The 24,100-nt window shown below is 34.3% G+C and overlaps 1 protein-coding gene across 7 annotated transcripts in view; it reads right to left on the bottom strand.

The window, feature by feature from the left end:
* The window catches only part of Nek1 (NIMA related kinase 1), a 163,381-nt gene that overhangs the window by 28,181 nt on the left and 111,100 nt on the right, over positions 1 to 24,100 (bottom strand). For 6 of the 7 annotated variants that reach the window (XM_026389744.2, XM_026389747.2, XM_026389748.2 and 3 more), the window contains 4 exons: positions 23,320 to 23,385; positions 22,831 to 23,062; positions 13,731 to 13,883; positions 1,644 to 1,817 (listed from right to left, as the gene is read on the bottom strand). In XM_026389744.2, the coding sequence (XP_026245529.2) occupies positions 1,644 to 1,817; positions 13,731 to 13,883; positions 22,831 to 23,062; positions 23,320 to 23,385 (625 nt within the window). The remainder of the gene's footprint in view (positions 1 to 1,643; positions 1,818 to 13,730; positions 13,884 to 22,830; positions 23,063 to 23,319; positions 23,386 to 24,100) is intronic. The other variant, XM_077792549.1, reaches the window with a different exon arrangement.

The raw sequence follows: 24,100 nt of genomic DNA, 5'->3' as shown, positions 1-24,100 counted from the left end.
TGGTACCTACAATAATAAGGAGGATAGAAAAGAAACTTTATGGATTTAGTGACCTAATTAAGGAGCTAGCTATCAATGCTGAACATTGAAGGTACTAGCTAACTTCTGCTACCAGCCTTATCAGAGTAGAAGATAACAGCTTAATTGAAGAAAAAAAAACTCTTTAAATTATGAACAGAATTTAGAAGAGATACAGAGGGCCCAGAATAATTCCTTTCAGGTAGCAAAAGCATTTCAAAGGAAGACATAACCTCATGACAAAGAGTTAATATAGGGCAGTAAAATGTGGCCTCATGGCAAAGAAGAAGTCAAGGGTAAGACCATAAGCTCTTCTGTTTTGGCACAGGAATATTAAGACATACCTTACAGACCCTTTTTGCTGCACAAAATGATTTATAAAGACTAAAGAGTACTGTCTCAGAGCAACTTCATAGACAAAAAAAGTTCTACTTGTGTATGCACACCAGCTCAGACTGAAAGGTACAACTGTTCAGAAAAGAACCCTTGAGGGGGCTGGGGATATAGCTCAGTTGGTAGAGTGCCTGCCTCCTATGCACAAGGGCCTGGGTTGTATCCCCAGCACTACAAAAAAAAAAAAAAAAAAAAAAAAAAAAAGGTCCTTGAGGGCATCAGTGTTTGGTGCCATTAAAACAGGCTAACAGTGCTTCTGGCCGGATGTCAGAATTTCCATCAACCAATGGCAACTATGTGCTTCCCTTCTTCCCTGGTTTTGAAAAGAAGTCTTTAGGCCTGTCTCACCATTTAATGTTGATATGTAGAAGGCAATTAAATTGACTTTTTATCTTACAGGTCTCCAGATTGAGAATACTTGAGGAATGGTACCCAAGAAAACTCAACATAGGGGCCTGACTCTTCTAGCATCACCCTTTGGCTCTGAGCTGTCATAATGAGACGAGGCTTTGAGAGGGCTGAGCATATTTTGCACATGGGAATAATGTAGAAATTTGAAGGCAGAGGGCAGACTATGGCAGATTAAATATGGCTACAAATTCTTTAAAGCTCTTATCTTTGAGAAGTGATTCCTGTTTTCCCTGTGCTGGTTTTGACCAAGGGAGCATTACAGAAGTGATATTGTGCCAATTCTCGGACTAGCTTTTCAGAGAACAAGCAGCTTTCACCTCAGCATCTGTGAGATGGCTGCAAACTCTTTAACACTCTTCCCTTGGGAAGTGGGTCCTGCTTCTCTCTCTTTGAATCTAGCTCTGGGCCCTTGAAAACAGGTCAGACTACCTTACTAGAAAGAGTCACAGAATGGCCCTGAGATTCCATGGAAAGGGAGGGAGGCCCATCTTAATTCAGCCTTCTAGCTGCACCTTACAAGACAGCAGTAAAGCCATCTTGGATCCTTTAGATGGCCTCACTGCCAGCTGAATACCATACCAAGGGATCTTTCAAATAAGGGAACATGAATTGGAAAAAATCATCTGAGTCAAGCTTTAATTCAGTCTCTGACACATAAGATAATAAACCATGGCCAGTATAAAATAAAAGTATAAAAACAGCAAACTTAATTTGAGGTGAATTAACCAAACATATATACGAATCTCGATAATCTGTTTATAAAGAAGAGATTTAAGTATGAGTAAATCAAATCTAGCTTATTTTGAGGTATTAAAACATACCTTCTATATTTCTTTCTAGTTTCATTGATATCTGTGGAGATGCCTCACTAAACTTAGGACTTTTTGTATCGATGGAAGAGTCAACAGAAGCTGATGGATTTATTTCATGTGAAACACATTGTATTTCTTCTCCAATAATTAAGGGTGTGTATTTTTCTCCTTCAGAAGAAATCTCTGTAGAAACAAAAAATGAAAAATTATGCTCTCAAAATGATTTGAATTTTATTTGTTATAACTTTTAGAGCTAGGTTAAAAAAATGCATTCTTCCAATAGGTACCTATTAAATTCTGCTATTGACTAGAAATTAATAAATAATAAGATACATGATGGTCAAATTTTATTTCAATTGTATATGATTTCTAGGGTGGTTAACAAGGTTGACATTCTTTTTTGGGGGGTGAAGTAAATACATGTATATCAGAATAGCATTTTAAAAATTAACTAATTGTTTTTGTTCATATGTAAAACTACTAGTTACTTTTAATTGCTCAGAAGCTCTTTATACTGTTAACTCATGGCAGGAGAGAATGGATTCATCACATATTAACTTATTGCAGTTATCTACCCTCAAGGTATTCTTCTTCATTTATTGAACATTTTACTTTCTGACTCACCATCTTTCCAATACTAATTCTGTCATAACTAATTAGACAATGTCTATATTTGCAACAACAATCCTTCTAATATCTACAGATAGTTCACTGAATTTCACTGTACCTCTATCTTCACTCTAACTTGGTCACTCCATCGGTCAAATCAAGGAGATTTTATCATAAATTACAGTTCCTGAGAATTTCCAGTTTTAAGTTCTACACTCTCCAGTCTCTAATATTCTATTTTTGTAGTTATCTCCCTCAACTATCCAACTCTGAAAATATTTTTACCCTGCAGTTGCCTACAATGCACTGATCCTGCCACATCTTCCTTCTCCATCATTCCCATTAAGATCCACTTAAAGGTCATCATTACAATTTTTTTTTTTTTTGCATACACCCTCAACTCACTGTACTCACTTTATTGTACTCAAGTGGTAAAAAACCCATTTCTACATATATGCATTTGTATGCCTACCATATCTCCAACACCTGGCTGAAATGCTTGGAGAAAATGAGAGATCCATGCTCATTGGCCTCAGTTTCAATTTATCATTCTACATGTGGTTTGGATATGGTTTTGAAGACTCAAGTATTGAAAACCTTCAGAGGTAAGTGTTAAGGTGGTTAAATGTTAAATGGTGGTGGGACCTATAGAAGTAAAGGATAAGGAGAGGTCACTGAGGGTGCTGCCTCTGGAAGGAATTGGTGTGGTATGCCTGATATCCATGTCAACATAGTTCTTTCTTTTTTTTAATTTGTTATTTTTAGTTATTTTAGTTATTTTTAGTTATGCATGACAGTAGAATGTATTTTGACATATTAAACATACGTGGAGTATAACTTTCCATTTTGTGGTTGTACATGATATAGAGATACACTGTCATGTATTCATATATGAACATATTCATATATGAACAGTTATTTTCACTTCATTCTATGGTTTTCATATTCCCATCACCCTCTCTTCCCTTCATTCCCCTTTGATTAAAATCTAATGAACTTTTATTATTCCCTCACCACCACCCTTATTGTTTATTAGCATCCGCGTATCAGAGAGACCATTAGACTGTTGGTTTTTTGGGATTGGTTTATTTCATTTAGCATAATATTCTCCAGCTCCATCCATTACCAGCAAATGCCATAATTTCATTCTTCTTTATGACTGAGTAATATTCAATGTGTATATATGTGTGTGTGTGTATGTGTATATATATATATATATATATACATATTTTTTTTCACATTTTCTTTATCCATTCATCTGTTAAAGGGCACCTATCTTTTGTGAATTGTCCTGCTATAAATACTGATTTGGCTACCTTACAATAGTATCTTGATTTTTAAATTACTTGGGTACACGCTGAGGAGTGGGTTAACTGGGTCAAATGGTGGTTCCATTCCAGGTTTTATGAGGAATCTCTCTCTTTTTTTTTTTTTATGAGAAATCTCTGCTTTCCAGAGTGGTTGCACCAATTGTCCAACCTGCAACGGATGAGTGTACTTGTTTCTGCACATCCAATTTACTGTTGCCGGGCTGGGGATGTGGCTCAAGCGGTAGCGCGTTTGCCTGGCAGGCGTGCGGCCTGGGTTCGATCCTCAGCACCACATACAAACAAAGATGTTGTGTCCGCTGATAACTAAAAACTAAATATTAAAAAAAATTCTCTCTGTCTCTCTCTCATCTCATCTCTCTCTCTCTTAAAAAAAAAATAAATAAATGGCAATTTACTGTTGCCGGTACTCTTGATTACTGCCAATCTGCCAGGAATGAGAGGGAATCTGTGTAGTTTCAATTTGCATTTTTCTAATTGATAGATGTTGCACTTTTTTTCATATATTTGTATTTTTTCTGTGAAGTGTCTTTTCAGTGCCTTTTCCTGTTTATTGACTAGGTTACTTGTTCTTTTGGTGTTAAGGCTTTTGAGTCCTTTATATATCCTAGAGATTAATGCTCTATCTGAGGTCCAGGTGACAAAGATTTTCTCAGATTCTGGAGGTTCTCTTGTCATATTCTTGATTGTTTCATTTGCTGTGAAGAAGCTTTTTAGTTTGATAACATCCCATTTATTGATTCTTGATTTTACTTCTTGTGCGCTTTGAGTCTTGTTGAGAAGTTGGTGCCTAAGTTGATATGATGGAAAGTTGGGCCTATATAATCTAGTAGGAGCAGGTTCTCAGGTCTAATGGCCAGGGCTTCAATCCACTTTTGAGTTTTGTGCAGAGTGAGAAATAGGGGTCTAATTTCATTTTGCTACATAGAGATTTCCAGTTTTCCCAGAATCATATGTTAAAGAGGCTATCTTTTCTCCAAAATAGGTTTATGGCATCTTTCTCTAGTATGATTCTGTGTCTTCTATTGTGTTTCATTGGTTTTCATTCTATTTTGGTTCAAAAACCACACTGTTTTTGTTACTGTAGCTCTGTAGTATACTTTAAGGTCTGGTGTAGGGCATGGCTGCCTGCTTCCTGGTCTTGAGGCCACACATGTGGCTGGGGTGGCTTCTGGCAATCAGCCAGGAGGCGGTGCTGTGGGGGGTGATGGAGGAGGCGGACCACATCCAGGATAGGTCCAGGACTCTTCTGCCTTCGTGGACAGCTCATTCCTTCCCTTGTAGACTATGGGATGGGTGTACACGTGAACTTGCTCCACCCCTCTGACCTTTATTCTGATTGGCTCCTGTGCAGTATATAAGCTGTGTGTACTTCCTCATTAACCAAATCCTGCTTTGACTGTTCTCCCTGGCATGTCTGATTGTCCTCTGGCAAGGGAGGGCTGGGTGTGGGTGGCCAGTCGACCTTTACCTTTCTTGGCTCGTCCTGGTCAGGGCGTGCTTTCCTTGCTTCTCCCGCCAGTCAGGAGGAGATGGGGGGCTAAAAACCCCCGACAGTCTGGTATTATGATGCCTCCTATTTCATTTTTCTTGCTAAGGATTGCTTTGGCTATTCTGAGCCTCTTATTTTTCCAAATGAATTTCATGACTGCTTTTTCTATTTCTGTGAAGATTGTCATTGGGATTTTAGTAGGAATTGCAATAGATCCTTATAAGGCTTTTTGTAGTATGGCCACTCTGACAATATTAATTCAACTTATCCAAGAACTTAGGAGATCTGTCCATCTTCTAAGATCTTAATCAATGTCTTTCTTTAGTAGACTATGGTTCTCATTGTAGAGATCTTTCACCTCTTTGATTGATTCCTGTATATTTTATTTTTTCAAGACTATTATGAATGGGATAGTTTTATTAATTTCTCTTTCAGTTGATTCATCACTCATATATAGAACACAATTGATTTATGGGTGTTAATTTTATATCCTGTACTATGCTGAATAAATTTATGAGTTCTAGAAACTTTTTGTTATTTTTTGGGGGGTCTTCCAAATATAGAATATCATCAGCAAATAGGGATAGTTTGAGTTCTTCTTTTCCTATTAATAGCCCTTTAATTTCTTTCTACTTTCTAATTGCTTTGGCTAGGGTTTCAAAACTATGTTGAATAGAAGTGGTGAAACACGGCATCCCTGCCTTGTACCAGTTTTTAAAAGGGAATGTTTTCAATTACATTTTTTAATTTAGACTGATATTGGCCTTGGATTTAACATATATATCTTTTACAATGTTTAGGTATATTCTTACTATTCCAAGTTCTTCTACTGCTTGGAGCAAGAATGGAAGCTGAATTTTGTCAAATTATTTTTCTACATCTATTGAGAGAACCATGTGATTCTTACCTTTAAAGTCTATTGATGTGATGAATTGTGTTTATTGATTTCCAGATGTTGAATCAACCTTGCTTCCCTGGAATGAACCCCACCTGATTATGGTGCACTATCTTTTTAATATGCTTTTAAATGCAATTTGCCAGTATTTTCTTAAAATTTTTAAAATCTATGTTCATCAGGGATATTGGTCTGAAGTTTTCTTTCCTTGATGTGTCTTTGTCTGGTTTTGGTATCAGAGTGATACCAGCATTGTAGAAGTTTGGAAGGGTCCCTCTTTTTCCATTTCATGGAATAATTTGAGTAAGATTGGTGTTAGTTCTTTGAAGGTCTTGTAGAACATGGCTGAGAATCTGTCTGGTCCTGAGGTTTTCTTTGTTGGTAAGCTTCTGATAGTGTTTTCAATTTCACCGTTTGAAATTGATCTGTTTAAATTTTTTATATCCTCCTGATGGGCAAATAGGGATAGTTTGAGTTCTTATTCTTTCCTATTTGTATCCCTTTAGTTACTTTCTTTGTCTAATTGCTCTGGCTAGGGATTCAAGGACTATGTTGAGTAGGAATGCTACAGGGCATCCCTGTCGTGTTCCAGTTTTTAGAGGGAATTCTTTTTATTTTTTTTTTAATTTGGAATGATGGTGGCCATGGGTTTAACATATATAGCTTTTATGATGTTGAGGTATCCTTATTTTTTTAGTGTTTTGAGCATGAATGGTGCTGAATTTTGTCAAATGAGTTTTCTGCATCTTTTGAGATACTTATATGATTCTTATCTTTAAGTCTATTGATGTGATAAATTATATTCATTAATTTCCATTTGTTGAACCAGCCTTGAATCCCTGGAATGAACCCCACTTGACCATAGTGACCTGACTTTTTAATATGTTTTTATATGTGATTTAACTTTTCTTTCTTTGATGTGTCTTTGTCTGGTTTTGGTATCAGAGTGATACCAGCATTGTAGAACAAGTTTGGAAGGGCCCCTCTTTTTCCATTTCATGGAATAATTTGAGGAAGATTGGTGTTAGTTCTTTGAAGATCTGGTAGAATATGGCTGAGAATCTGTCTGGTCCTGAGGTTTTCTTTGTTGGTAAGCTTCTGATGGTGTTTTCAATTTCACCGTTTGAAATTGATCTGTTTAAATTTTCTATATCCTCTTGATTCAATTTGGGGAGGATACAGGTCTCTCAAAATTTGTTGATTATCTTCATGATTTTCCATTTCATTTGAGTATAGATTTTCAGAGTAGTTTTTGATGAATGTCGGTATTTCAGTGGTGTCTGTTGTGGTATTTACATTTTCATCACACATTTTAGAAATTTGAGATTATACTCTCTTTCTCCTTGTTAACCTGGCTAAGGATTTGTCAATTTTATCTATTTTTTCAACCAACCAACTCTTTCTTTGGTCAGTTTTTGTAAATTGCTCTGTTTTTTTTTTTTTGTTTCAAGTTCTTTTGATTTCAGCTCTGATTTTAATTATTTTCCGTCTTCTACCACTTTGGGTGTTGATTTGTTCCTCTTTTTCTACAGCTTTGAGATGTAATGTTAGGTTACTTATGTGGTGATTTTCTACTCGTTTAATGAGTGAACTCAATGCAAGGAACTTTCCTCTTATAACTGCATTCACAGTGTCCCAGAGATTTAGATATTTTTTGCTATTCTCATTTGCCTCTAAGTATTTTTATTTTTTGATTTCATTTCTGATTTCTTCTGGTATACATTGGTCACTCAATAGCATATTATTTAGTCTCCAGGTGTTACAGTAGCTTCTATTTTTTATTTTATTGTTGGTTTCTAGTTCCATTCCATTATGATCATATAAAATGCAAGGTATTATCTCTATTTTTTTATTACCTAAGAGTTGCTTTGTGGCCTAAGATATGATCTATTTTAGAGAAGAATCTGTGTGCGGCTGAGAAGAAAATGTATTCAGTCATTGATGGATGAAATACTCTATACATGTCTGTTAAGTCTAAATTATTAGTTGTGGTTTTTAGTTCTATAGCTTCTTTAGCTGTGTGTACTTCCTCATTAACCAAATCCTGCTTTGACTGTTCTCCCTGGCATGTCTGATTGTCCTCTGGCAAGGGAGGGCTGGGTGTGGGATCCTTGTTTGAAGGATCTATCCAACGATGAGAAGTACATTAACGTCACCCAGTATTATTGTGTTGTGGTCTCTTTGGTTTTGAAATTGAGAAGAGTTTGTTTGATGTATGTAGATTCTCCATTGTTTGGGGCATAAATATTCACTATTGTTACATCTTGTTGGTGTATAGTTCCCTTCAGCAATATGAAATGGCCTTCTTTGTCCCTTCTGATTAATTTAATTTTGATTTGAAACCCACTTTATCTGATATGAAGATAGAAACCTCTGTTTGTTTACAACATCCGTATCAGTCTGTGTATGTCTTTGTCTATGAGGTGAGTCTCTAGGAAACAGCACATTGTTGGGTCTTGTTTTTTAATTCAGTCTGCCAGTCTATGTCTTTTGATTGATGAGTTCAGGCCATTTATATTCAATGTTATTATTGAAAAATGCTTTTTATTCCCTGTCATTTTATTTCTGGTTTTTAATTAGAATTAGTTTCTCCTTTGATTGGCTATTCTTCTAGTGTAGCTCCTCCCTTTGCCGGTTTTCTCTTTTATTTTTCATTTCTTCATCATGAAATATTTTGCTAGGAATGTTCTGTAGTGCAGCCTTTCTATTTGTGAATTCCTTTCTCTTTATGAATTCTTTTAACTTTTGTTTACCATGGAAGGTTTTAATTTCATTGTCAGTTCTGAGTCTTAATATTTTGGGTTATAATATTCTTGGTTGACGTTCATTTTCTTGCAGAGATAGGTATATGTTAATCCATGACCTCCTAACTGGGTTAGAAGACAGATAAGATCAGATTGGTTTTGCATCTAAAAGTAACCTGTCATTTTTTCTCTGGCAACCTTTAAAATTCTGCCCTTATTCTGTGTGTTGTGCATTTTCATAATAATGTGTCTTGGTATAGGTCTGTTGTGATTTTGTACATTTGGTGTCCTATAAGCCTCCTGTGTTTGATTTTCCATTTCATCCTTAATGTTTTAGAAATTTTCAGATATTATTTCATTGAAAAGATTATGCATTCCTTTGGTCTATATCTTCAGGCCTTCCATCTATCCCAATAAATCTTAAATTTGGTCTTTTCACATTATTTCATATTTCTTAGAATTTCTGTTCATGGTCTATTAACACCTTTCCTTCATGGTCAACTTTATTTTCTAGAGTATATTTTGTGTCTTCAGTGCCTGAAACTCTGGCTCACAATTCATTTAGTGTGCTGATGATGCCTTTCAATAAATTTTCCATGTGGTTTATTGATTCCTTCATTTTGAGGATTTCTGCTTGGTGTATTTTTTCCCCCCAGAATCTCTCTCTTTATTCAAGTAATCTTTTGCTTCCTATATTGTCTCCCTTACATCATCTTTTCCCTCACGGATCGGTTTAACTCTGAACATTGTAAACTCCTTCTCTTACATTTCTTCCAACTCTAGGGCCCAGCAATTTTTAGTCCACGCTGGAAATAGAAAATCTAGATAACTTTGGGTTTGCCAATGACTTATTTTAGATACAACACCTAACATATGACCTGAAAGAGGATGAATTGTTAAGGTAGAGTTTGCTAAATTGAACAATTTGTGCTACATTAGACAATGAGGATATAAAGCCACAAACATGGGAAAAAATATATATTTGCAAAAGACATCAGATAGTGATTGTTAACCAAAGTATTCAAGGAACTATTAAAAGTCAACAACAAAACTAACAATTAAAACATGGCAAAAAATTGAAACAGATAACTTACCAAAGAAGATAAACAAATAACAAATAAGCATATGTCAAGAAGCATACAAAAAAGGTGTTCAGCATCATATATTATTAGGGAATTGGATTTAAACACCAATAAGATACCAGTATACACAAATTTAAATGCCTCAAATCCAAAATACTGGCAACAGCAAATATTGGAGAGAATGTCAAGTAAGAGTACCTCTTATTGCTGGTAGGAAAAGTTACATGATTTGTTAAAAAACTGAACATGTTCTAACCATATGATCCAACAATCAAGTTTCTTCATATATTTACCTATACGAGTTGAAATAGCATATCCATACAATGTCATAAATAAATGAACTATAAGACAAAAAGTTATGGAAGAACCTTCAGGGCATATTACTGAGAGAATCCATTCTGAAAAATGCTACATATTGCATGATTCCAACTACATGACATTCTGGAAGAGACAAAACTATGCAGCCAGTAAAATGATCAACAGAGGACAGAGATGGGGTATAAATAGGTAGAGCACTGAAGACTTTTAGAGCAGTAAACTATTTTGTATGATTCTATAATGGTGGATACATGGCATACTTCATTTGTCAAAAAAACCATAGAAAGTATAACAGGAACAGCAAATCCTAATGTAAGCTATGCATTCTGACAATAAATATGTCAATATTGGCTCATCAAATGTAATAAATGTACAACTGTGGTGTGGGATGTTTATGGTGGGAAGGCTGAGCATATGTGGGAGAAAGGGGTATTCATCAGGAATCTCTGTACTTCCTATTCAATTTTGCTGCAAACATAAAACTGTTCTAAAAAAAGTATATTAAAATTTAAAAAGACAGCTGATATAAAAATATTGGACTTTTGAAAACATTGGACTTTAAGAAAACAGTTGGACTTTTTCTAGGAAGAAAATAAAGATACTCTTTGAATATTTGAGTAAAAAGACTAAGTCACTTATCCAGGAAAGAAAATAATACTGTCTATGGACTTTCTGACCGAAATGCTTTATGCCAGAATACAGTGATGTCATATATTAAAGATAATAAATTTTAAAAAGTCAAGGATTTTATATTTATTCAAAATGATCTTCAAGAACAAAGCTGTAAGACAAACTTAGGGACAAAACATCAAGATCTCTGGGGTATAGTGTTCACAGTAGTCCTTCCTACATAATCAATTACAAAGAGAGCTTCAGAGACTCAAAATGACAAAAGACACTGACAAAACAATTAGAAGACTACAGAACATCACAGTCTCTCTTTTAATTCAAAAACAATCTTTGATAATAGTGCTTCTAATCTACATAGGGAGAAACTGAATGTCTATGTTAAAGGAACTTACCCATGACTGCTTAGCAACTGACAGAGTCAGAATCAGAACCACAGCCCATACTTTTTCCACACAAAGCGGAGAAAGCTGGTACTCTCACAAATGCATTAACCACACCTCTGTGTCTTTGCATATACTGGCACTAAATTTTGTTCTTTTAAAAAAATTTCTTTGACTTAGCTCAAAATAACTTGCTTTCTCTGTAGATTTTCCTAATCCAAAAGGGCCAATATATTATTGTTAGTCCAACTATATTAAAGTAAAGTTTCTTCCTCTGTGGCCCCAGAACATGTCATATATAACATTTTAACACAGACTCTGACACATGTTATATTCACAATGCCAAGAATTCTCACTTTTTTGTCTTAAAATCTCAGTATAGAGCATATTCTTCTGAGTAAATGTAGTTGGGGAAAAAATAAAAAAAGAGAGCAGCTAACAAGCCTGACTTTTCAAGATAAAGTTACTTACTTAAACATCTGCGAAGTACCTTTGAACACTGTGCATCCTTTTTATTCTTGCCCTTTTCATGCAGTGTTATAATTTGTTTTCATTTTTTTTCTATCCTCTTGAGCTCAAATATGAATTTTTATTTCTTTGTGAATTCACCATATCACACATAATAGTGTGGATAGCTAATAAGTGTTCAATAAATAGTTGAAGAGCTAAATTTTAAAAAGTCAGACAAATAGTAAGCTATTCCTGTAGATAGATTATGGTGAACATGGAGAATGAAAGCCCTATTTTATGCTGCTTAAGTTTTATTGTATATCAAATTATATACATTTAAGTAATAAAAATTTATATGAGAAATCAGAATCTGATATTTTAAAAGAAATATTTCTAAAGGACATGAACATATATAGGACTTTTAGACTATAAAAAGATCTGACATTTTTATCGTTATTTAAGAAAGTCTTTATATCCTGGAGACATTTGTATGCTGGAATAAAACCTGAGGCATTATGAAAATCAGGCTAGAATAAGGTGTATTAAATTATTAGAATTTTTGTTTTTGATAGTGTTAGCATACAACTACACATTTTCCTGATGAGTTTGAACAAATTAATTACAAATTAATTATAGGTCTATACACTTTGTGCTTTTGCTCTTTAGCCAAACAAATAATTATACTAACCCTTCTTTATTCATAGTATTTTCCCCTTAATATAAAAAAATAAAATGATTAATTGCTAAGAGATGCATCCTTAATAAGAAAATAGCAACCTACTTTTGCCCCTTTAGTAACATGTGCATAGGCTCATTTCACTAATTATCAGCATCTAACTAATGTCATTATAGAACATGTCAATAGCCTCATCTCCTTGAGCTTCAGAATGAGTTTCACTATAAATTTTAGGGAGAGACAAAGATCAACAGAGAAAAACAGCACAAAAATTCACACACACACACACACACACACTCTCACTCACACCTGGACATACTTTTCCAAAGAGGAAAACTACGTTCAATATACTTATCATGTGGACAAGCTGTTTAATTTGAAAACACTTGTTATATATATGGAAACTATTCCTTATGCATAATTGTAATACCAAATCCCATAAGACTCATAGATCATGAAGGTTTTCCTTCTGCCTCATAACTCTCCCTCCCCATTCCTAGAATAATGTCTATCACTACTACTACTACTGATCTTTTCATCAAATGAATTCCTGAATCTACATCAAAACATAAACCATTCATCTTTAAAATTGCTCCTATATTTTTCTTCATGGAAAACATTGTTCTGGTTAGAGAGAGAAGATGGGAGGGGAGGGGAGAGGAGGGGAGGGGAGGGGAGGGGAGGGGGGATAGTAAAAGATAGGAAAGGCAGCAGAATACAACATACACTAGTATGACAGTATGTAAAAAAGTGGATGTGTAACCGATGTGAATCTGCAATATGTATACGGGGTAAAAATGGGAGTTCATAATCTGTTTGAATCAAATGTATGAAATATGATATGTCAAGAGCTTTGTAATCGGGCTGGAGATGTGGCTCAGCGGTAGCGCGCTCGCCTGGCATGCGTGTGGCCCGGGTTCGATCCTCAGCACCACATACCAACAAAGATGTTGTGTCCGCCGAGAACTAAAAAATAAATATTAAAAAAATTCTCTCTCTCTCTCTCTCTCCTCTCTCACTCTCTCTTAAAAAAAAAAAAGAAAAGAGCTTTGTAATGTTTTGAACAACTAATAAAAAAAAATCTTTAAAAAAAAAAAAGAAAACATTGTTCTGATATTTCCAGCTTCCCCCATGAATTTTCTATTCCTTTTTTTTTTGAAAGATAGGGTCTTACTATGTTACCCAGGCTTGTCTCAAATGCACAATCCTCCTGAGTAGCTGAACCAACAGGCATGCACTACTGTGTGCCCAGCTTCCTATTTCTTTTATCTTTAGATCCTGTTCAGGCCACAGGAGTCAAAACTCATGACACTACCATGTAGTATATCAATTCCCCAGAAAATTAAATCATTATAGAGATATTAGTGAAATATTATTACAACCAAAAAATGATCCATTTCAAATAATTCACTATAAATGGAAACATCTTAAAGCATACAATTCAATTTTTAATATTACTTCTAGTATAGAAAAACAACTACTTTCTGCTTACCACTTTTAATAGTTGTATTTTCTAATAATTCTGTCTGGAGTTGTAGTTCTGCCTCTCCAAGTATCTTCAGAACTGAATCTGCAGGGCTTTTACCCCAGACTTTTCTTGGAGATCCACTAGGTTCTATTTTAACAACTTCTCCCACTGTATGCTCTATAAAAAAAAAAATACAAAGAAGTAATTTTCAATGATAGAAATAATAAATCTGCACTGGAAGATTTGGTGTCTTTTATCTAAGTGATTGCTTAAGGAGAAAAAAAATTATATCCAAAAGATATCAGAGAATAAATATTAAGATACATATGCTTGTGGATTAAAAGTAGAAAAAGTATTTCTAGTAAAATTTGTTATATTTTATATATCATTGGACACTTTTTGACAATAACAATTTGGCGTAAACTATTTTAATAAAATTTAGTGAAGTGGGCCAGGGTTGTGGTTCAGTGGTAGAGCACTTACCTAGCATAATGGGTTTGATCCCTGCATCACATAAAAATAATAAAATAAAATAAAGGTATTGTGGCCATCTACAGCTAAGAAAAAAATATTTTAAAATTTAAAAAATTAGTGAAGCATTAACTAGAAAATTATCTACTAAAGTCTGAGTCATTGGAACATTTAGTAGTAAAACATAAAGCCTATAGGTACCAAGGAGTAATACACAGGATACAATATATTATGGGGCATAAGTTATACAACCTTTCAATTATAAACTATATGGTTGATACAGTTTCTTTGGTACCAGTTCCATGAAAGTAAGTATATGAAAAATAGCAGGTAATATTCGGTTTTGTACAACCAACAAACATGACCCCAATTAGGAGTTAATTTTTAAAAGGATGATTAAACTGATAACGCAGAAACAGATCCATACCTTTAAAGTCATCTGATGTTTTTTTTTCCTAAAAGTATTTTTTTTTAGTTGTAGTTGGACACAATACCTTTATTTTATTTATTTATTTTTATGTAGTGCTGAGGATTGAACCCAGGGCCTCGCACATGCTAGTAGGCAAGTGCTCTACTGATGAACCACAACCCCAGCCCCAGTCATCTGATGTTTGACAAAGATGCCAAAACAATGCAACTGGGTGGAAAGAATCTTTAAGAAACAATACAATTGAATGTATATAAGAAAAAAAAAAGAACATAAAGTTCAACCCTGTAAATGCATGGAGAGAAAACTCAGGTGGACTCAGTGGTCTAAGATGAGAATACAGAGCCTAGGGAGGCCAAAGTGGCTAGTGTTTGCAAGATAGTAGTGCTGAAGAATAGAAAGTTACACAGAAAGAGAACTCAGGAAAATTGTAAAAAACCATTTCAAGATTTTAGCTGAGCACTAATAAGCACATCAGTATATCATTTGTAAGAAAATTACTGGTATCCAGAGAAAAGACCACACAAAAGGAGTAGAGGGAATAATACTTTGGAGTTTACACAGGGCCAGAAATAGTTCTTATTTCTAAGCAGGAAAAGAAATACTTACGATTCACAAGGCATCAGGCAAATTATTAAGAAAGGTTGTTGACTTAGCTAAGGGCAAGATTAGCAATAGACTAAACACTGTTCTGTTTCACTTAACAAAGCTTAAAAGCAAGACCTAAATGGGTCAAGTTATTCACAAGTAACTAAATTGCATCCCAAAATAAAGGTCAAGAATATTTATAGGAACCCAAAAATATATGTACTACAGACTGAAGTTTATAAGGCTTGGCCCCCCAAAATCACCCTAGCAGAATACAACCTGTGATAAAAGAAAAAAAATAAAGTTGAACAATTGAAATGAACCGTATTAATGGACAAGAACATTTATAATTGTCATTAAATCATTATATGAATTCCATATGTTCAACAATATAAAGAAAAGACTGGCCATGGTAACTCAAAATAAGGAAAATATTAACAAAGATAAAGGAAAAAAGAAAAAGAAAAACAAGGACAACAACAACAAAAAACCCAAACCTGGAACAGCTAATGCTCCCAAATTTTCCAGATTTGATAAAAACTATAAACTCATAAATCCAAGAAGGACAACAAAACTCAAGCAAAACAAACTTGATGAAAATGACATCGAGGGTATCATATTCAAATTCACTACAAACAAGGTTACAGGGAAAATCCGAAAAGCAGGGGAAAGAAAAGACAATATATAAGAATAAGAATAAGAGATGATTTCCCATCACAAGTAATACAGACAGTGGGGACATCAATAAAGTATTAAAAAATTAGAATATTTGCAAAATAAAGGAAAAATATAAGTTTTTACAAACACATAAAAACCAGAACAATTCATCACTAGCAGGACTGCACAGTAAGAGGTCTTAAAGGGAGTATTACAGGACCATATTAATGGACAAGAACATTTATAATTGTCATTATAGCTGAATTCCATATGTTCAACAACCTAGAGAAAAGACTGGCCATGGACAGAAATTTGTCCTACACAAAAGAATAAAGAATAATGGAAATGGTGAGATTATGATAGATGAAAATAACCTTTTCTCAGTAATTATTATTTAAATTGCTTCAAAGGATAGATGACTTTGAGATATTATGGGATATGTAGCATAAATAAAAAAACCAAACAAACAAAAAACAAAAATCCAAAACAATAGCACAAAGGTTGGGAGGCAATAAATTTAAGAATATTGTTGTAATGTTCTTACATTACACTTGAAGTATACTAAATCACTTGAAATTAGATTGTGATTTCAAGATACTACTAACTCTAAAATAAACACTAAAATAGAACAATGAGCTAGAGATAATAAATCAATGATAAAATGGAATTACAAAAGTATATTCAACTTGTAAAAAATTCACGAGCAAAGAAGAGGAAAAAGGAATAGGGAAGAAAAATAGAAGGTCCAAACAGAAAACAAATAGCAAAATGGTAAACTTAACATTCTATTGCTTGTAAGTAGTGTAAAAATACCAGTAAAAGGTTGTAAGAGTATTTTTAAAAAGGCAAACCCAACAATATTCTGCGTATAAGAAACCCACATTAAATATAAACACACAAATAGATTAAAAGGGAAAGGAAAGGATAAAGGTACTCCCGGGCTGCCAGGAACTAGGTGCAGCCCTGAAATCCCAGCAACTCTGGAGGCGAGACAGGAGGATTGCTGAATTCCAGGCCAAGCTAGGCAACTTAGAGACCCTGTATCAAAATTTAAAAAATAAAAGAAAGGGCTGGAATATAGTTCAGTGATTTCAGAAAAAAGTTGCCTCTGGGCAACTTCTGAATCACTACTGACTCAAAACCATATTGTCAAATGGGCAGACACACAAACAACATGAAAAAGCAACTTCACTGAAAAAAATCACTTAAAGCTGGGCACAGTGGCCCATGCTTGTAATGCCAGTGGCTTGAGAGGCTGAGGCAGAAGGATCCTGAGTTAAAGGCAACCTCTTCAAAAGCAAGGTGCTAAGCAACTCAGTAAGACCCTGTTTCTAAATAAAATACAAAATATGGCGGTGGATGTGGCTCATTGGTTGAGTGCTCCTGAATTTAATCCCTGGTACCAAAACAAACAAATGAACAAACAAACAAGAAAAACACCTCAAACAAACTAATAGAATTCAATAACAGAATCCATCAACAAAATAGTGGAAGAGATGACAGAGAAGGAGTTTAGAATGTTCAGAGTGAAACTGATCTGTGAGGGAAAAGATGATGTAAGGAAGAAAATATAGGAAGCAAAAGATTACTTGAATAAAGAGAGAGAGATTGGGGGGGAGGACAACCAAGCAGAAATCCTCAAAATGAAGGAATCAATAAACCACATGGAAAATTTATTGGAAGGCATCATCAGCACACCAAATGAATTGTGAGCCAGAGTTTCAGGCAACGAAGACACAATATATATTCTAGAAAATAAAGTTGACCATGAAGGAAAGGTGTTAATAGACCATGAACAGAAATTCTAATAAATATGATATTTAAGATTTATTGGGATAGATGAAGGCCTGAAGATGCAGACCAAAGGCATGCATAATCTTTTCAATGAAATTAATATCTGAAAATTTCTAAAACCTTAAGGATGAAATGGAAAATCAAACACAGGAAGCTCACAGGACACCAAATGTACAAAATCACAACAGACCTACACCAAGACACAACTAATAATTTAGACTTAACAGACATATATAGAATATTTCATCCAAATGATGAAAGAAAATGAATACATTTTCTTCTCAGCCGCACACAGATTCTTCTCTAAAATAGATCATATCTTAGGCCACAAAGCAACTCTTAGGTAATAAAAAAATAGAGATAATACCTTGCATTTTATATGATCATAATGGAATGGAACTAGAAACCAACAATAAAATAAAAAATAGAAGCTACTGTAACACCTGGGATGAAAAAACAGTCATGAAATTACTTTGGAAAAATAAGAGGCCCAGAATAGACAAAGCAATTCTTAGTGAGAAAAGTGAAGCAGGAGGCATCACAATACCAGACTTTTAATTATACTACAGAGCTACAGTAACAAAAACAGTGTGGTACTGACACTCAGACAGACATGAAGACCAATGGAAAAAAAAAAAAAAAGAAGACACAGAATCATACCCAGATAAATAAAGTAATCTCATACTAGTCAAGATGCCATAAAGTTATTTTGGAGAAAAGATAGCCTCTTCGACAAATGGAGCTGGGAAAACTGGAAATCCTTATATAGTAGCATGAAATTGAACCTCTATCTCACCTTACACAAAACTCAACTCAAAGTGGATTAAGGACCTAGGCATTAGACCAAAGACTGTGCCTACTTGAATAAAAGGTGGGCCCAACTCTCTACCATGTCCTCTTAGGAACTGACATCCTCAATAAGACTCCTAAAGCACAAGAAGTAAAATCTATAATCAATAAATGGAACAGTATTAAACTAAAAAGCTTCTTTACTACTAAGGAAACAATCAAGAATGTAAAGAAAGAACCTAAAGAATGGGAGAAAATCTTTTCCACAAGCACTTAGATAGAGCATTAATCTCCAGGATATAAAAAGAACTCAAAAAACTTAACACCAAAAACAAACAAACCAATCAATAAATAAGCAAAGGAACTGAACAGGCACTTCACAGAAGAAACAATAAGAACTGTCAAAAATATATAAAAATAATGTGTAACATCTCTAGCAATTAAGAGAAATACAAATCAAAACTATACTGAATTTCACCTCAACCCAGTTAGAATGGCAATTATCAAGAATACAAGTAATGATAAATGTTGGTAAGAATGTGGGAAAAAAGGTTCACTTATACTTTGCTGGTAGGACTGCAAATTGGTACAACCATTCTGGAAAGAAGTATGGAGATTCCTCAAAAATCTTAGAATGGAACCACTATTTGACCCAGTTATCCTATTCCTTTGTTTATACCCAAAGGACTTAAAATCAGCACACTATAGTGACATGGTCACTTCAAGTTTATAGTAGCTCAATTCACAAAAGTCAAGCTAAGAAGACAATCTAGTTGCCCTACAACAGATAAACTGGATTAAGCAAATGTGGTATATATATATACACAATGGAATATTACTCATCCATAAAGAAGAATTAAATTATGGCATCTGCTGGTAAATGGATGGAATTGGAGAATATCATGCTAAGTAAAATAAGCCAATCTCAAAACACCAAAGGCAGAACATTGTCTCTGATATGTGGATGCTAACCCACAACAAGGGAGGGGAAATTAGAAGTTCACTGGATTAGCTAAAGGGGAATCAAGGGAAGGGAGGAGTGGAATAGAAAAGACAACAGAATGAATTGGACATATCTTTTTAATCCTTAAATATGAATGTACAATCAATGTAACTTCACATCATACACAACCACAATAACAGGATCCTAACTGGAACAAGTTATACTTATTCTATGTATGTATAATATGTTAAAATATACTCTACTCTCATGTATATCTATAAAGAACACATTTTAAAAACTGGACAAAAAATACAAACAATAACAATGCTGAAGAAGATGTGGATAAAAAGGACCATTTTTACGCTTTGGTGGGATTATAAATGAGAACATCCACTATGAAAATCGGTATGGAGGTTCCTCAAAAGACTAGACATGGAACCACCATATGACCCAGATGTATCACTCTTCTGTATTTATCGTAAAAAATTAAAGTCATCATACTATAGGGATCCATGGATGTATACCCATGTTTACAGCAGCACAATTCACAATAGCCTAACTATGGATAAGAAAAAAGTGGTTTACCCACATAAGAGAGTTTTATTTAGCTATAAAGAAAAATGAAATCGTGTCATTTGTAGGAAAATGGATGGTACTAGAGACCACTATGTTAAGCAAAATAAGCCAAGGGTTATATGTTTTCTTTCAAATGTGAAAGCTAGAGAGGAAAAAGGAAAAGAAAGATGGGGGGGGAGGGCTGAAATTTCACGAAAATCAAAGGGAGATTAGTAGGAAAGGCAAATAGGAGGAAGGGGAGAAGAAAGTGTGCTGGGGGAAATATATTAGTCATATTATATTTTTATATTGTGTGTATGTACAACTACTAAACCACAAATTCCATCATTATATACAATTATAATGCACCAATAAAGAATGTAGAAAAAAATTAAGGTGAAATACTTTCTCAATATACAAGAGTTTAAAAAATCTCTTGTTTTATAAGATTTGTAAAAAAAAAAAGTCTTTCAGGCAGAAGGAAATAATATGGAAATACAAACTGAAACAAAAAAATCATGAGCACCAGAAATGATAACTAAATGGGCAAACACAAAAAGATTTTGAAAATTTAAATCTCTTAAAAGATAGAGTTCTGATTTCTACTAAGATGGAAAAGGCACACATCAACCCATAGCTCGCATTAAATATAGCTATAAAAACTAGGACAAAATGCATAAAGCAACTGAGAACTCTGAAAGGCAAAAGCAGCTGCAGTGGGGAAGACAAAAATTCAAAGTACCCTAAACCAGTGGTGAAATACTCAGTGTTTCCCAGTTAAGATTCAACACACCACAACCCCAGAAGTAGGCACCAGACTGCAAACACAGGAAGTACAGGAGCAGCTTTCTTGTTCTAGCTTGAACAAAGGGAAAGGTATATCCTAAAGCTCAGATAGAATACAAAAGTCCCCAACATTTTTCAAAATTTCTTTATTCCTTTATTTCTTTTCCTAAATCCTATACAATCCCGTGGTAGTGGGAAGAGCAGTTGATAATGGGAACCCACAGGAGTCAAAACCGGGAGAGAAGCTTCCTTTTTGTCCAGAGGAGATATGGTATCAAGAAGACAGGGCCAAATCCCATTTTTCTCTCTAATTTCTGGCCACTTGGCTCCAAGTATACAAACAGCACCAAGTAATTAAAGTCCCAGCTTTCTGACCAGATGAGGAAAGAAAGGAGTTCCAGGAAACTAGAAAATACTAGGAGATAGTGAAGACAACAAAATTCAAGAAAGTGACCCCATAAAGCAATTCTTTATTACTTCAACTCATAGTTCAATATGCACATGCATGAATCTGATCCTTTCTGGCATCTCAAAAGACTTTGGAAACTAAATTAATAGATTATACCCTAGGTCCCAGAGTAGTCAAGGGGTGGTACGCATGGTCAAAGTTAAGAAGTTTAACAGATACCATATTGACTGTAAAACCTAAAATATTTATTATCCGGTAATTTAGAGAAGATATTTGCTGATTCCTGTTTTAATAAGTCTCCCCTCTGCAGTAGGAGTTTGAGTCAACAAGAGAAACTGGAGTCTACAAAGGAAAGAAAGGGAAGAGGTGTAGGAAAAATATTTGAGGAAATAATGGCTGAAAACTTATAAATTTTACAAATATTATGAAGTCAACATGTAGGACCCCCCTCATTATCTAGAGAGCTAGATAACCCCCAGAGGGTTATCCCTTCCAAGTCTTCTTGCTTCATTCTTTGTCGTGAATTTTGAACATTAGAAATCCATGTTGAATTACATCTATTTCCCTGAGCTTCTCCTGTATTTTTACTCCTGTCCTAACTATTCCCTGCCCAAAACCCTCTGTATGGGTTTGGTTTAGCTAATTACTTCTTTCCTCAACATATAACATTTTCTGGTAATCACTTCCTTAGTGTCCCAAGACTGACATATGTCCTTGCAATTATTCTTACAGTAACCTATGATTATTCCTGGTATATTACTTATATTATTTATCAGCTCCAGTTGCCTCTTACTTTCCATCCTTCCCACTAAACACCAGCCACCTTAAGAACAGGAATTGTGTCTTAACCATTATCGTATCCCTACTGCTTAAGAGTGTGTGGCATGTATAGGTACTCAATAAAGAACTGCTGAATAGGGCTGGGGTTGTAGTTCAGTAGTAGAGCACTTGCCTAGCATGTGTGAGGCACTGGGTTCGATCCCCAGTACCATATAAAAAATAAACAAAATAAAGGTATTGTGTCCATCTTCTATTAAAAAAAGAGGAACTGTTGAATAAAGAAACAAAACAAATGCTATCAAGTCTTTGGGGTTTTCTCCAATGTGAGAAAGACTTTGGCAAAAATTGCCCATTAATTTTTTTTCCCTTAAAATTAGGCTTGTCCATGCCCTTTTAGAATATAAGAATCACAAGTGCACCTATATTTCTGTTTTATGCATTGGTGTATCTCTGGTGCCCAGGATAATGTAAAAAAAAGAGTGGGTACTTGGAAATTATTGCTGGATAAATGAATCATTAAATCAGACCTTTTCAATATCTCTGATAAGTTCTCAAGGGACCTTCCTGAGATTTTACCAAAGTTCACTACTCTAGTACTTATTAATTATTCCCAGTAACAGATTAATCTAACCTGGTGTAAAGGGCTAAAGTAACATCATTAGTTCTCTTTCACACTATATACTTTGTATAAAAATCCTTATTATTCTTTTTTTTAATCCTTATTATTCTTAACGCTGGATTATTTTTTACATTCTTCACATTGCACTAAGAGAGGGAGATACTTCTCTAAGAGGAGAACAAACCAGAATGCTTCCAGCCTCTCTCAGTCTCTCTAAGTGCTGGTTCCTTCAGATAGCCATTCTACAAAAATTTGTATTTATGTGCATGCTAAACCAAAATAGGTCATTAATTTGTTCATACATACTTTCAGTTGCAGAGAAAGATGTATCCAGTGTTAATTCATCCAGGGGAATCACAAGTTGACCTCCCACCTCCCACTTCTTTCGATCAGATGAAACTGGTTTTTCTTTTTCACACTCTTTGGTATCTTCATGAACAATGATCTCACAAATATCAGACTGATGCTGCTTTCCTTTTTCATCTTCTTCTTGAGCTTTAAGATTTTCATTCAACCTACGTAGTATTTCTCGTTTACTCTGAAACAATTATGTTTTATGCAAATATTATTAAGTAAAATCTTTTTAAATTCATTTTCAAGCATTTTTTAAGATGGACACAATACCTTTATTTTTATTTATTTATTTTTATGTAATGCTGAGGATGAAACCCAGTGCCTCAAATACACTACGAAGGTGCTCTAACACTGATCCAACCTCGGCCCCTTAAGTAAAATTCTAACGTGTATATTATTAAGTAAAATGATTGACAGAGAAACTCTGAAAACAGCACTTACTGAAATAGCATTGTTGTTCTTTTGCATTTCTTCTGAAGTTTCCTGGGTATCAGTTAAATTTATGTCCTTTAAACACAGACAGATATAGAATAAAAAATAATGTTATCCTAAAAGTCTGCCTTAAAAAATATTATTTTTGGTTTTTCATCAAATTGCTCCTTGTTAACTTCTTTTTTCCTGAAAAATGTTAATACAGCATCCTTCATTATCAGCAAAGATAAACATTTAAATATTATCAACTAACAGGCTTACTATAGAAGAAAGGCCAATTCTCAATTATTTGTAATATCTTCAATTTACTGCTCACATATTTAAATTTTCTTCATCTTTCGCAAGTGATTTTTGGTCATTAAAGTCAATGGTAGAAATAAAAAAAATTAATTCACATATTTTAAAAATTAAAGGTAGAGAAAAATCTGATAGACAAAATAATTGAAGACAGACTTATTTTAAAATCGTCTTTTTGTTACACACACACACACACACACACACACATACTTTTGTTAAGACACAGCATTAAACACAAGTGGGAACTGGCTTTCTTCCCTAAGAGGGTAATAAGAATGAGTTCTGAGTCCTTTGTATTATTAATAAATATTGACTTATGATTAACATAATGAAATCATTCTAGATCACCTAGAATTTTTTTTAAAAATGTTATTTTTTATACCTTTATTTTACTTGTTTATATTTACGTGGTGCTGAGGATCAAACTCAGTGCCTCAAGCATCCTAGGCAAGTGCTCTAAAACTGCACTAGAGCCCAGCCCCTAGAATTTAAA

Source organism: Urocitellus parryii, chromosome 14 (assembly GCF_045843805.1).
Source record: "Urocitellus parryii isolate mUroPar1 chromosome 14, mUroPar1.hap1, whole genome shotgun sequence".
Classification (NCBI taxonomy): domain Eukaryota; kingdom Metazoa; phylum Chordata; class Mammalia; order Rodentia; family Sciuridae; genus Urocitellus; species Urocitellus parryii.
The sequence above is the reverse complement of the archived record's forward strand: the minus strand, read 5'-3'. Positions and strand labels throughout refer to the sequence as shown.